Below are 15903 nucleotides of genomic sequence, written 5' to 3'. Positions count from 1 at the left end.
GTTGGTGCACAGCTTGGTCTGTGGGGAGATATAGCAGCCAGTTGGGTGCCACCCAGGGGTGGAACATGAATTTTTCTTCCACACTTTTGTTTACATCTATCTAGCTACCTGCTCTAACAATACTGCTTCCTTCTGTATTGTGCCTAAAATTCCCATTCTGTTTTATGGTTTAGAAATAAATTCATTCTCTAGCCTCCAGACAAGCTTCAGGAAATCTATAGCTTCTTCCAACAGTTCTCTGAAACCCATGGTTTACATTTTTTTTTCATCTAATCTTACCAATGGTTTATTATATTTATATACTTAATGTTTCCCTTTTACTAAGATTGCCTGAATTAATTATTCTCTTTTGTTAGGATATATGTATTTTTAAAGTTACTTCAAAATCTTTCTGGACAATGATGGGATTATAGATACTTGCATACACAAGTGTGTGTGTGCATCCAGCTCTTCTGACTTAACTGTAAGCATTTTAAGATTCCTCTTTATTTCCCCTTCACACCTTGCATACTATCTTTTACATAATATGATTTCCAGTAAGTCCACAGTCATTTGAATCATTGCTTGCACTATGTAATATTTCAATTTTCTCAGGTTGCTTTTAAACTTTTTAATTTGTTCTTAGTTTTTAGCAGTTTGATTCCGATGAGTCTGGGCATGGATTTCTTTGAACTTATACTAGTTGAGTTTCACTGAGTTTTATGTGTCTGTAGATTTATGTTTTGCCAAATCAGGAAGTTTTCAGTCATTATTTCTTCAAATACTGATTTCTACATAACACTCTTTCTCTTCTTCTTCTAAAACTCTGATGACATGTACATATTACATACTTTATTGTCTCAGATCTCTGAGCCTGTTCATTCTCTTTTCTTTCCTCTGGTTCTTTCTATCACTTAGATAGGATAATATACATTTCCTTCATTCAAGTTCATTGCTGTTTTCCCCTCTTATCTCCATTTATTCTTGAGCCTAAAAACTTAGTTTTTGTTTTGATAATTGTATTTTTCAGTTGTAAACTGAATTTTCAGTTGTACAATTTTCCAATGATTCCTTTTGTATCTTCTATTTCTCACCTACCACTTTCTCTTTACTCTTGAAGTGTCTCCCATTATTTCTTGGAATATGATTATAATAGCTGCTAACTCCTTGTTCGTTAATCCCAACAATTATATCATCTCAAGGCTTGTATCACTGGGTGTCTTACACCATATACATTTTTGAAATTTTCCTAGTTCTTTTTATTTTGAGAAATTATGAGTTATGTCCTGAACATCTTAAATATCATGTTTTGAGGGTCTGGCTATTGTTTAATTCCCATGGGGAATATTGCTTTGCTGTTGTCATTATTGTTATTCTAGCAGGTGCCTTACCAGGTTAGGTTCAGATCACAGATGTTAATTCATCTTCTATAAGTTGTGGCCCTGATATCAACTCCGTTTTCAAAGTATTTGTAATATTGTTCAGATTTATATTGCATGTAAAAGATCTATATGGCTGTCTGGACTCCCGATGGTAGCCTACACTCTAATTCAGTTATAAGTTATCAGTATTCTGTTTAAGGTCAGATCCAGGCCTAGTCAAATATAGAGCGAATTCAGGGAATTCTACAAAGCTTGGCAGGATACCTTGCTTGAGCTCCCTCCTCTCCATGATCTCTCTAATGTTTTTCATTCCATGCAGTTTCATGTTCTAGCAAGAATCCAAGAGTTTAGTTTTCTGCTCTGCCATGTATTTCCTGAAATAGCATCTTCCTCCAGGATGGCAAGGGGATACAGAGAGAAAGAAAGAACAGGGTTCTCCTATTGAGCCCATAATTCCTTTAATGAGTTAAAGTCTGTCCTGCCCTAAAGTGTTAGGCACATGCCGTACTATGTAATCGGCTACGCACCTGTGTTGGTAGAGATTGTGGTAGGGTTGATGTACAACACTTTATTTTTCTTACTGTCTTTGATCTGAAGGGCTTTACTCTCCTATTCTTTAAATTGAGAAAGATAGGATTTTCCTTGAAACTCTCTATGTATACCTGGTATGCAGTGCCCAATATAAATAAAGAAGCTCCAGTTAAGTCCAAGCCAGGAGATACAAGAAGATCGAAACAACAGCAGGAACATCATCACTAATTCTGTAGCATTTAATGTTCTGACTTTTTTCCCTAATCTGTCTGTTATCACTTACTTTTTGGTATCCTCAGACAGAGGCTTGGCGTAGGATGTTCAGGGTTTGTAGCCATATCCAGTGGGAGCAACAAAGTAGAGTGTACTTACTCCCTCTTGGCTAGACCTGAAATCATCCCCTATGTCCTTAAATGTTATATTGCTCATGGCTCTTCTTAGATGTGACTGAATTCTCTCCAAGAGTCAGCATTTCATCAGCCTATCACCCATGCATGTTTATCCACTAACTTGTGGATTTCACAATATAGTTTGCATTTTCATATCACTTAAAAAATACTAACTATATCTAATAAATCTTTTAAATCTTTAATCTTAATGTCATACCCATTTTGATAAACTGTCTTTAATTTTTTTCTACTCCTCTGTCCTATAGTCGCCAATTTGAGACAGCATCTACCTCATTGTTTAAGAGAAAATAATGTGGCCCCAAAGCACAGCTCTTTTATTTACCTCTAAAGATAAGATTAAGATTTTAGATATTTCTCTATATCAAGAATGATGTATATGACCACATGGGGTTTTTGTTTTCCATTACTTTATAGACAGAGACATTCATTTTAAGACTGTTATTAGTTATCTGTTAGTATGGGAGACTTCTAGACCTGGATGCAAGCTTAGGCGATCCAAGGTCAAGAAGCAAAGAGTTCTGTGACTGGGACTTTGTAACCTATTTTTCTACTCTTAAACCTGTCATCAGTCCACTAAGCCTGTTTGCCTAAGGATAAAAAGTTCAGAAGAGGAAATGCCATGTTTCTGAAGCATCCTAAAGTACACTGTGATGAAAAAGGGAACATCTAGTTGTAAAGCAGGTAGCCAGTCCAGTGAGGCGCCTTTCCATGTGGACATTCCCTAGTAGTTCTGTAACTAGCAAGTGTCATACAGAACATTTACATTTAAAAACAAAAATAAGCCATTTTAAGAGGATACTGCTTTAATGACCCTCTCAAAGATCCAAAGTTGAATATCATGAAAATCCTTTTTATTTTGTAATAGTATTTAGAAGAGCATTTCATCTAATATCATATTAGAAAATACATTGACATCTGCTAATTTTCCCCATAGTTTGTGCTTATACCTCCCTTTTGATTATTAGCTAAATAATAAGTTTTCTTAATGTCAACTCAAAGGTAGAACTATGTTTCCTGCCAAGAACCTGGCAAAACCTAAATTTAAACAGTACACAGGGAAAGACTTATGAGAAAATGAAGCAATTTTGAAAAGTAGGCAAATAGCTAGAATTTGTCCTTTTTTACATTAGGTAGATCTCCTTATGCCTAATACCTAAGCTAACTAACCAAAGACCTGAAGACTAAAAAACAAATTAGAAATTATAGTCTTACTACTCTCTTATTACAGAAGTTTTATTAAATCTTCTGTTTTCAGCTTTTTATTTAAGACTTATTCTAGGTTTCACTATTTTAAAAGTTATTTTGAGGAAGCTGGCATCTGCAAGTGAAATAGTCAACTTTTCTTGCACTTTAGCAGAAATTAAATGCAGTCAGAAGTTAAAAATATTTTTCACTCCTTGAAAGCAGTGTTTCATTCGATTCCTGTAAGGAGGGAGGGAAAAACTACTTAGGAAAATTACTATGTTAAGAAAGAGTGTCACAATGGTTAGAAAGTAGGAATGAGGGCCAGAGTCCAAGGTTAGGTCTTCTATTATATCAGTGACTTCTGGATTTCAGAGAGTTACTTAATGGATTTTCTTGAAACTGTTTCCTTATTCCTAAAATGAGTTACTACACATTACAAGGAAATATTTAAATGTTCTTGAAAATTGTTATATCACATTTAGCAATACAGAGAAAGCATTGATTTTAGGGTGTATATTGTTATATTTAATAATTCATCTAGATTTCTTTAATTTTATAATTTAGACTAACTTCCCTATAATCCTGAATTATGCAACAGGAAAATAAGAGTCAAACCCATATTATTTTATGTTAGAACAAAATTTGACACTTTAAGTTTGGCTAATAAATCTTTAAATATTATGAAAATAGAGACTTATTGTTTTCATATTATCATTTACAGATAAACTCATTTTAGGAAAAGACAGCATTTTGTTGTAATATATAACATCATTAATAATCATCTAAAAAGTAAATTATGTTAAAATTTATTCAGAATAGAATAATGCTATGAAAGTTATCTGCAAATTTACCAAACCTGAATCTCCCAAGACCCTTGCATTAAACTGATTAAATACTATAATATAATGTTTAATATACCAGGTTGATTTCCTAATAATCAGTCTTGTTGTGAAAATTTGATAAAAGTATTATTTTCTTATTAAAAGTTAGACAGCTATTGAAACTTAACACTTGCTGGCTTAGTAGACACACTTTTTAAAGAATGTTAAGCTGCTCTAATGACTTGCTTTCAAAAGAGAAAAAAATTCAACAAGGGAATGTGCTGTATTTTCAGTCATGAAAGAAAAATAGTAACCCATAAATTATCTGGAGGAAAATATTTAACATGTAGGTACAGATAATGAACATTTTGCTGTGCCTAGAATTTGCAATGTGTCTAATATTTAAATAGTGAATAATGAGAAAATTTTAAAAAGGAAATACTATAGTTTGTTTTTTAATGAGTCTACATCCTGGTATTTTGAGGAATAGAAAATTAAATTACAGTCATCTGCCATCTTAAAACATTTGAACAACCAGACTGCTGTTTCTAGTGGGCACACTGTAGGCTTTTAAGGTGTGAGTGGTACTATACCCTAAAAGCAGTTAAATAAAACATAGATTAAAAGCATCCTTTTACCTAAATCTTAATTGGTAAATACTTTTGCATAAATTTACATTTCTAAACCTTAATTTCCAAAGACTGACACGTTTGTGTTTAGTTGGGCATTATTTTGTGTGTTCCCCTGTTACTTATGTATTAATTAGTTTTGTTTACCTATGCATAATTTTTCTTAATTTTACAACAGTTGTTGTTTTTTGTAATTGACAATGCAATTTACTGCATGTGTGCTTTCTGGCCCCCAAACAAGAATGTTAAGGTGTAAAGCACCAATCTCTTCATTTCAAAAAGGATTGGATGAGACTAATTTCCAATTAATTTGCAGTGGTTACAGGGGAACAAAACAATTGCACCTACTAATTAAAATTTAAAATATTCCAAAGTGTCATCTTTAGGTGTCTCTGGAATATGTAATTTCCATTTCGGTTCATAGCTGGATCTGTAGAACCCGTGAGCTTGACAGCTCTATTAAGTTAAAGGCTCAGTAATACCTATTAGTACAAAACATGAAAAAAAAATACCATTAATCATTTATTTTAATTTTGCAGCTCTGTCATTTTCTCAGTATGTTTTAAAATTATGATGACACCATAATGTGCACAAATCGACCTGGATGAAGGGGAAACGGATCCACTACTTAGAGAAGTTACTGAAGTACATTATTAGAGCTTAATTAATGCCAAACTGATTAAATTTGATTGCATTTTGCACAAAAATATTTTAAAGATTTTTTTCTTCCTACATTATATTTTAAAAGCTTTCCCAAATGTTGTATTTATAATTGGGCTTTAACTTTTGATACTTCTTTAATATATTTTATTTAAATATTATACATAAGCATAAATTGGTCTTCTATTTATTTTGAAAGTTATTGGTTTCAATTTTGAGAAATTCATTTCATTTTGGTTAAAAGATAATTTGTAGTCTCAAACAGTAACTCCAAAGCCAGTTGAACAAAATATGCAAAACTGAAAAGAGACATGCTAAATCTGTAATAAATTTTGCATTCATATTGATATGGACATAGACTGTAAATGTGCTAAAAGGGATGAAATTATTGTACCTAATGGACTTTTAAGCTTTCAAGAGGACCAATATTCACATCTAGTTCAAACTTGAGATCCTCTAAAATGGGTACAGTTAGAAGTAATCTCCTTGTTGGTGGAAATTGTCAACTAATTCACAGTTTCAATTTCTTTCAGCAGTTGGAAATCTGTCTTCTGGTGGATACAGACAATAGAATCACCAGACCTGAGTTTGACTTTTCTCTCACACTTGCCTTCTGATCACACTTTATTTAGCTCTTTGTTTTCTTTGATTTTTCTGTATTAAAATTAGGAAATGAGGCCAAAAACATATTCTAAGCTTTTTGTTAAGAGGCAATAATCTGTATTGTTCAAATTTTAATGAGTAAGCCTTCTTATCTGTTAATAAAAACTGGTCCAGTGTTTTACAAAGGTTCCTACCCATTTAAAAAAAAAGAAAAAGAAAAAAAAAATATATATATATACATGGACTTAAAACCCCTCTAGGAAATAAACTAAAAATAATTTGATAACTTATTGTTTTTATTTCTTTGGATATTCAGAAAGCATTGCACAAGGTTCATTTGAGGATACTTAAGAAATTTAAGGAATTTTAACATATTCCATTTTGTCATGATAATTCTGTGGGGTGAACATGATGGATATTATTAAATATGATGTTCAAAATAATGAATAAAAATTAATAAAATAAGGCAGCTATTTTACCCAAACCATCTCAAGAATATTGGTGAGTAATTTAACAAATGCTTATTGACAAAGCATATATTAATAACCCAATAATGTCTTATCAACAAGATGTGTGGACAACAAGTGCTGACATTTTGTCCTAGAGTACTACAATGGAACAGCACAAAGAAAACCAAAACAAAATGTGATTTATGAAGTCAGAGCAGGTACATATTACCCAAATATTCTCACAAATATAAGATTTTAATAATGATATGAGGATTATGAAGGAAAAGTTCATAGTACTGTGAACTGTGGTACTGTGGTTCAATGGTACAATAAGGAAGTGACAGAGAATGATTTTATTTGGTCAAAAGAGATCCAGAAAGCTTTCAAAAATCTCACAGTGGACCTGAGAAAGAAAAGATGAGGAAGAAATGATGAAGCCCAAAGGAAGGAAAGAGTGTCCTATGCAGTGTGGGAAGGAGCCTGATATGACAAGGATCTGAGAGAGAAAATGATAGATATGGGACAGAAACAGATATGGGGCCAAGCAGGAAATTGTGTAAGAATCAGAGCAGTAGGACCTTGAAGCCCAAAGGAGGAATTTTTAGCCTTAGTTTCAGAGTCTCATAGAATTAAATTAAAGTTTAATCAGGAGAGAATTGTTAACTTGCATGGTGAAAAAAACAATCTGGGTGGGGAATGGATTAAAAAAATAGTCAATGAGCAGTTAGAGGACTTTTGTAATTGGACCTTAAAGTGTGGAGTAAGAGGGCAAAATCAAGAAATACCAAAATATTTGAGGGATAAATCAATTGACTTTGATAAGCAGATTGGTTATGGGAGATAAGAAAAAGAAAGTATCAAGGATTATCCTGGTTTCTGAATTATCTTGAGGAACTGAATAGTGGTAGGACAATTCTTTGAAATAGAATCCAGAAAACCATCAGGTAGTTTTCTCCATCTACTTTAGTACTAGTTCAACTGAATTATGCTCCCTAATCATTGACCTGGACACACTGTTGAGAATATCAATTATCATTACACCATTGAATATATGTTTTATGGATAAGACATCAATACTGGGTATCCAATTTGATTAACATGTAATGCTTTAACTTTGAGGGAGAAGAAAGTCTTTAGATCAGTGCTATAATGTTCCAAAGAGAAAAGGATATGGCTGAATCTAAGAATTGGACTCCTGATGACTAGTAAATGCCCCACACTTTTTTCACCCTAATCTTTCCTTTGAGTGGAAGTAGAAACTACCATGTGGCAGGAATTATGCTGCCTGGTATTTCACAGAGAAAGCAGATAGTTATAATATTCAATTCCCCAGTGCCACCAAGATATTTTGAAAGCTTTGTCATCTCAGATAGAAGATGACTTAGCAAAATGTGGTTTTAACTCAACTGTACATAATTACACTAAAAATAATATGTAAAATTTATAAAGTATATGTATGACATGTATCATTTAGTGCTTGCGTGATCCTACAAAGTAGGTGTTATACTTCTTTAATAAATATAGACTAAGGCTCTAAAACAGGATATCCATTGGCCACCACCTTATAGCTGGCCATTGGCCAAGGTGAGAATCAAACTGTTATGTTATATCCCAAGTCTATATTCTGAAGCCCTATGCTAGATGAGAAAGACTACATAGAAAATTTTATATGAAACATTATTCATTAAGAAAATTAAAGCTTCTAATTGCAAATATACTTTGGTTATAATCAGGAAGGAGAATCTCCCCACCAAAATGTTTTCTTTTGTTCTGCTGTTGTTTTTCTTTCTTTCTTTTTTTTTCTTTTTCATGTGACCATGTATTTGAAGATGCCCTATAAAAAGATAAACAGAAAAACAGGGTTAAAATTGTGGGTATAATTTCTCCATAGAGACACTAGAATAATAAAAATGGTTTCAAATGTCTTTGACCTTCATTGCCAACCAACTTAGAGCCATAAAAATATTTTGGAATGGAAAATAAAATTTATATCTTAAAAGATATTTCAGATCTAGTTATGACTATTTTTCTTGCAATGTGATCAAATAGCCCATTACTTTCAGGAAAAAGATTCTTCTTTTCCATACATATTTAAAATGCTTGTGAATTTCATCAGCAAATAAACCTCTCAACCTCATTTTTTAGTGACTTTGTTTTAAATCTTCACAATGATTTCTCTGAATTTGATGTCAGATCAAAGACTTTAATATTAAACTTGAAAATTACTATCATTCCAGAAAATAATGGGTAGAATCACAAAGAAGCTGGGAAGGGATTTTAGAAAATTATGTTTCATTGCCTTTCTTTTTTGGCAGTTATGGACCTGAGAAATTCAGCATGCACTTTATCCCTGCTGTCATATGGCTCAGCTACATATTTGAATTCAAAATAGTTTCCATTATTGAAAGGATACAATCTGAAGTAGCTTTTAATGTTCTAGATAATTGCTAAATTGTCTGCCCACACATATTCAATGGCATTTATTTTCCGAAAATCCCATTTATTTTAAGGTAGCTGATTAAATCCAGTAATAATGAGCTCTCAAAGAGATTAAGCAGGGAAAGAAGATTTTGGCTAGATTCAGAGAGAATATCTCTATTTTTATTTATTGACTTGATTATTTATTTATTGGTACTAAAGATTGAATCCAGGGGTGCTTTACCACTGAACTATATCCCGATTCTTTTAACTTTTAAATTTTTCAGAGAGGGTCTTGCTAAATTGCTGAGGCTGATCTGTAACTTGTGATCCCTCTACCTTAGCCTCCTAAGTTCCTGGAATTACAGGCATGTGCTACCACCCCCAGCTCCTAGACTCTTTACTTTTATTTTAAAAGTAAGTTGCTATGCACTGAGGTACTTTCAAAGAATCATGTTATTAAGCTCACCCTAGTACACAACAATGAGAATTAATTAAAGGCTTTATGTACTTAAACCAAATTTGATCAGTTGGTATAATACTGAAATCAAGGCAGTTAGTATATATTTCAATTCAGATTTTTAACAAAATAGATTCCAATGGTGGCACTCAGTAGAGCAAAGACATGCCATAGAAAATTATTTTCACTTTTATCCATATTTTAGCTATGAGCCCAATAAATCATGATTATAAATTAAAATTTGTTCTTTCACTTTATGTTTCATAATTCTAGATTTACTTTTTAGTATTTTACTTAATAACATCAAGTATTAGCATATTATGACCTTATGGGCCAAAATGACCAACTTCTTATTTTTGTACAGCTAAAGAGTTAAAAATGGTTTTCATATTTATAAATGGTTGAAAAAATAAAACATTTTATAATGAGGAAATTATGTGAAATTCAAATGTTATTTCTTAAACAATTTTTATTGAAACATAGCCACAGTCATTTATTTACATAGAGTCTAAAAGTACCAATGGTCTACAGTGGCACTGTTCAGTTGTCCACATAGCCTATAGTATAAAACACATATCTTCTAGCCCTTTACAGAAAATATTTGCCAATCTCAGAATTACATGGATATCTACCTAAAGATCCTACATATGTAGCTCTCAAATATGATTATTTCTGTGTTTAGAATTAGGTTAAACATTTTAATACTTTACGTCCCTTATATGCAGACCATTGTGAATAACGTCAGCATGCATGCAGTTTTGGCTTGAATCTGCAATGTCCTCTCCAATCCCAAAGCTCACATGTTGAAAGCATTGCCTCCCAATACAACAAGTTTCAGAGGTGCAGCTTTTAGGCAGCAACTGGATCATTAGGGCTCATCAGTGTATTAATCCATCAAATGAATTGATAACTGAATGGACTATTGGGAGGTGGGAAATAATTGGATGAAGGTAGTTCACTGGGAATGTGCCCTAGAAGGGTGTTTTCCATGAATTCTCCTTTCTCTGCTTCTTGGCTGCCATGAACTGAGTAGAATTCCTCTAACACACCCTTCTGCCATGAGGTTCTGCCTCATCTTTATGGCCCAGAGAAATGGGGCTGGCCACCTATGCACTAATCCTCTGAAACCAGAAGGCACAATAAACCTTTTATCCTCTCAGTTGTTTTTGTTATGAATTTTGGTCACAGTGACACAAAACTAACTTATACACATGCATATTACTAAATTAATGGAATATTAAGGCTTCACCTTACTTAATGGAAGAGAAATAAGCCACACTGAAGATGGATTGGAAATGTTTACATAATGGCATTTTTTTCCATTTTTTCTCCTGCCTCTCCTGTTCTTTGTACTCATATTCTTCATAGGATATCATTCTCTTGCTTTATCCTCTAATTTCCATACTCCCAAGTAACAAAGTCTAACATCTGCTGTTTATATTTGCTATACCATTCTTCACTAATCTAAGTGAATGATGTTACTATATGTGTAGCAAAACCAAATCTGTCTGAAGACCTATTCCCCATTCTAAACACCAGACTCACATTTTCAAAAACTCTTGAACCTCTCCTTTAAAATGTCACATTCAACTCTGACTTCACTAACTTTCTGATTCTCATCCCTGCCAAAAAAAAAAAAAAAAAAAAATGCTTATTTTGCTATAAAATAGTGTCACTTCGCATCTAACAACTAATACCCAAAGCATGGGAATCATACTAGAAATTTTTCCTTTTCCAATATACCACACATCCAGTCATCTGCTTCAGCCTATAGATTTTTCCTCCTGGATGCCTTTTATATATGCCCCCTACTGCAATGTCTTTGGCACTGCCATAACTAATGTTCTTGAACTTCTTTTCTGAATTACTACATTAACCGTATACCTCCTTTTCCTGCCTCTGGTCTTGCACCCAACCCTTAATTTATGATGGTGTGACTGAAACTCCTTTAATTACATCACTGTCCTTCTACCATGATCCTAATTGTGTGTGTGTGTGTGTGTGTGTGTGTGTTACAAACTGAAAGGATCTCTATAGCACAACATGTATACATATTTCCCACTGTCATTAGACTAGAAAATTCCTAGGCTATTTAACTTGAAATCTCCAGCACTAAATGAAAATTAGGTGGTACCTAGAAGATTAAGAATAAAGATAACAAGTAATTGAAAATATTTGTTTTGTTACTATTAACTCTCAGTCATATTTTGGGATGCTGTTCTCTTTCAGTCAGCAGTGATTTATTGACCTTGCCTCTTAGGAAGAAAATAAAATGACATATGGACCCAGGCTTCCCAAATTTAAACATGCATATAAATCATGTGTGATTCTTGTTATAAAGTAGAATCTGATTCAGAAGTTATGGGGAGTCTGTATTTCTTAAGAATGACGTAAGTGCCTTGTTTTTGCATTTGAAGAACTAAGGACACTGGGATACAATATAATCACTGCCTAGGGAATTTTAAAAATTATTTAATATTTATATCAAGATAATATTTGAAAAACTACAATTATAGACTTGTCTCATCAATAGTACTGTGTCACAGGTCCATTCCTCAGATGAACTGTTCTGATTCTTCTAATAGTTTACTCCATATGTGTAAGTAATTTTCTGTTAATTTTGTGTTAGTTTTAGGTACACTGTATTTAATTCATTTTGTGGAGAGATGGTTTTTAACATTAACTTTACTCTAATTCTCCTACTAATAATTAACAGTTAATGAGTGGTTTTTATGTGCCAAATAACATTCTAAGCATTTTGTGTACATCAATTCATTTATGTTTACAAGAAACCAATAAGACACTATATTAAAATCTTTACAGTACCAATGAGAGAAATGAATAACAACAATATCCCAAAAGTCCCAGATAGCAAACAATGGACATAAAACTCAGCCCAGAATAAAAGCCAAATAAATACTTTATTCTTACTATTAGTCTTTGAAAAAAATTAATTGATAAATAATAATTGCATATATTTGTGCTGGCATTTTTACTATTAGGAGCTAAAGCTAGCACATTATGCAACCTTAATAATGTTAACAGTTTACAAACAAAAAACAATGCTTTTAATCTTTGATTTGGTTATCGGTTTCTATGTTAAATCCTTGTTTCATATACCTAAAACCAAAATCAAATTTTTAATCTCCATATTTTTAGATGTGGACAAAATTAATTTGAAATAGAAAGACAAATAGAAAAACCATGGGCAGCAGAAATTCCTTTCTTCTGCTGCTGTTGGTTTCAAACTAGTAGGTGCTCAGGATACAGGAAGAGTTTTGATAAGGGACCATTCCATTGACGACAACATTTACCTTGCAGTTTTACGGCAGTGTTCTAACTTCTGCAGTCATTCCAGGTTTATCTCTAATGGGTTCATTTTTGCTTCTGCCCAAATAGGCAAAGACATGTAATTTTCCAATGAGAGGATATGTGCAGAGAACCTGGACACATTATTGATATTTTGTGAATGCTGGTTTCCTCCATATTACCTCCCCTCACCAGTTGTTTTTCATTTCCATGGACAGATAAAAAGGATATGGAATTAATTCTTTACAGAAATAAAGTTAGATTTTAAAAAGAGTTGTATATTTTGACCAAAAGTTAAACAAAGAAGTTAAACAGAGAAGCTAAACAAAGAAGAAATCAGATTATTAATAATTATAAAAATAGAATTGGCTGTTAAACTCTTTCAAAACAGAAAAATAGAAGTGAGTTATTAGTAACAAAGATACAGAGTTATAGTCTGTAAAGAGATTTGAATGAGATACTGTTATTTCAAAGGAATAAGAACATATGATTTCTTCTGAAGAAGGGTATTCAATATAAAGATACTCATGATCCAATAAAATTCAAATACCTAAAAAAACCCACACAAGAACAAAAAAAAATCTCATAGGCAATAATTTGTGACATCTTATGGCTATACTTTGTCATAAATTGATGCTCATTTTATATGTGACTATAAAAATAAATTTCTTCCAAAGACTTAATAACAATTGAATAAAATTATCTCATCTTCTGAAATGTCTTTATACTATACCTTTTAAAGGAGTTAGTCTAGCAATTGTGAATCAGAAATATGTCTTCTAATTTTACCTGCTGTTTCATTTGACTTTAAGGTTATCATGTAAGTAATAGGTAATAACCCTTCCCCAGGTACTCATTTAAAAATAACATTTTTTTGCATGTATAAATTGACTCATTTTCATTTCCAGCACAGAAAAATACAGTGTCTTTGCTTATCTCCTATTTCAGTGTGGATAATAATATTAAATGTGCTTCCTCAAGTTCTCTGTCCTACTAGACTATAATTTCTTGGGAGCAAAGATTGTGTATGGTCTATTTATTCTAAGTTCCTGGTAAAATGTCCAAAGAATAATAGAGGCTGAATAAATTTTATAAAATGAATAAATGATGATTGATACTATATTAGATCTTGTCTAAAGCTAGAATTCAGAGGAGTTTAAAAATCAATGGCTTAATATTCAGTGTAATCTAAAACAATTATTAAGAGAGAAAATTTGGTAGAGACCATTTTAAATCTATACAGACAGGTACATTTTTGGCGTCTCATCTGTGTGGCTATCATCTGCCCACTTCTTAAGATAACAAAAATATAATACAGTAAGATATCCAGAGATTTGAGGCCAGCTTAGCCTAGTGACCTTTTACAAGTGCAATTTATTTTTACAGTGAAAAGAAGAACACTGAACCCTTCTAGTATAACCTGATTCCAACAGACTTAAATAAAGTTGTTCATTCTTTCAAGGTTTCTCACTTACTCCTGTCTTTCTAGGCTGTGAAGTGGATTTCCATTTGCCAAAAGCCTAGTACTGATTTTAATGATCCTGTTCATGTGACAAACTTTTTTTCTTTTTGTTTCATTGCTATTAATGAATGACAAGTGAAGGATATTCATTTTAACTTGAAAATGTCAGGTATGCACTTTAAAAGATATATTTTTTGCAGGTTTTAATGAGGTGGTGTTTCTTTTTGAAAGAAATACTCATCTCTGATAGGGATACCGTGCAGGTGACAACTGATATTTAATAAGCGATGGTTCTTGTATTAGTCACAGTAAGCTAAAGAAAATGTCTCAGATTGCTTTTGAAAAACTCTTAGCGTCACTAGCCCAAAGGCAAGATGTGACCTTTTTATTACATAATGAGAATCATTTATTATCTTACAATGTATCTTAAAGTCACAGACAAAATGCCACTTTGATAATTGCTTTCAATTAGCTTTGAGCATAGCATATATTCATAAAATGTCTTCTCTAATTTAGAGTTGAATTAGAGAAAATTGCAGACATAATCTACTTTAAGGTTGTCTCATTTAAGGTGATTCGTAGTTTTATATTAAAGAAATCAAAACGAGTAGCGTGAGAACAGTCTCTCCAAGTGTTTTAAGCAGGCTTTTCAATATTTGATTCTTTTCTATTACCAATTAATTAACAAATTAGAAAGCTAGTTCATCATTTCTGACCTTTTTTGCATGTTAACTTTTGACTTTCATTTTTAATGATTGTTTGGGAATTAAACCTTGCAGTTCATGTTGAAAGAAAGAAACAATATGATTAGCAAGATAAATAAGGCTCTCCAACTAAGCACATGTTAATGTGGGGCCATCACTGGGACTCTGGATACAGTAATGGTGCATCTTTTCCTGCTTTCAATAAATAATACATAACTAATGGTCAAGAAATTATAGTCGGTTATCATATAGCCTAAATAAAGAGTTTGGAGGTTTTACAGTACTACTAGCTAGGTTAGAGATAACATCATATTTAAATGTGACTTCAGCTAAATTTTATTTTTTGTTAGTATATTTAGCATTGGAATATTATTTAAATGCATATCCTTATTTCCTTTAAAAGTATGTTAGAAATTTAAAAAAAAAAAAACTGAAAGGAAATTTTACTCTTGTGGTGTTTCAGTAACAAATGAAATACTTTTAACCTTAGCAGGGATTCGCTGAAATCAGTATTGTATTTGGAGATTACTCCTTCTCTCTCTCTCTCTCTCTCTTTTTTTTCTAGATAAAAATCACACACAAGAACCAAGCCCCAATGCTGATGGGCCCTCCTCCAAAAACCGGGTTATTCTGCTCCCTCGTCAAAAGAACAAGAAACCGAAGCAAGGAATAATCTTCTATGATTTTGTTCTTAGAAATTTAATTAGAATAATTGGGCCATGGAACATTTATGCTGGAAATCTTCAAACCATTTCAAGTCTTCTGTTCATGCAAAATCATGGAATTGGTTTAATAGATTGTGTTTCTGAGCTAATGTAAAATTCAGCTATTAGAAAATTTATTGTCTCAGTTTTTATAGACACCTTTGCATGAAGAAAGCAGAAGTTTACATGAAGTGGTA

The 15903-nt window shown here is 32.4% G+C and overlaps 1 protein-coding gene across 6 annotated transcripts in view; it reads left to right on the top strand.

The window, feature by feature from the left end:
• The window catches only part of Dgkb (diacylglycerol kinase beta), a 575876-nt gene extending 560201 nt beyond the window's left edge, over positions 1-15675 (top strand). For all 6 annotated transcript variants that reach the window (XM_076863035.1, XM_076863026.1, XM_076863017.1 and 3 more), the window contains one exon: positions 15568-15675. In XM_076863035.1, the coding sequence (XP_076719150.1) occupies positions 15568-15675 (108 nt within the window). The remainder of the gene's footprint in view (positions 1-15567) is intronic.
• The last annotated feature ends 228 nt before the right edge of the window (positions 15676-15903 follow it).

The sequence above is a fragment of the Callospermophilus lateralis genome, chromosome 1 (genome assembly GCF_048772815.1).
Source record: "Callospermophilus lateralis isolate mCalLat2 chromosome 1, mCalLat2.hap1, whole genome shotgun sequence".
Classification (NCBI taxonomy): domain Eukaryota; kingdom Metazoa; phylum Chordata; class Mammalia; order Rodentia; family Sciuridae; genus Callospermophilus; species Callospermophilus lateralis.
Note: the sequence above shows the minus strand (reverse complement) of the source record. Positions and strands in the feature narration are given on the sequence as shown.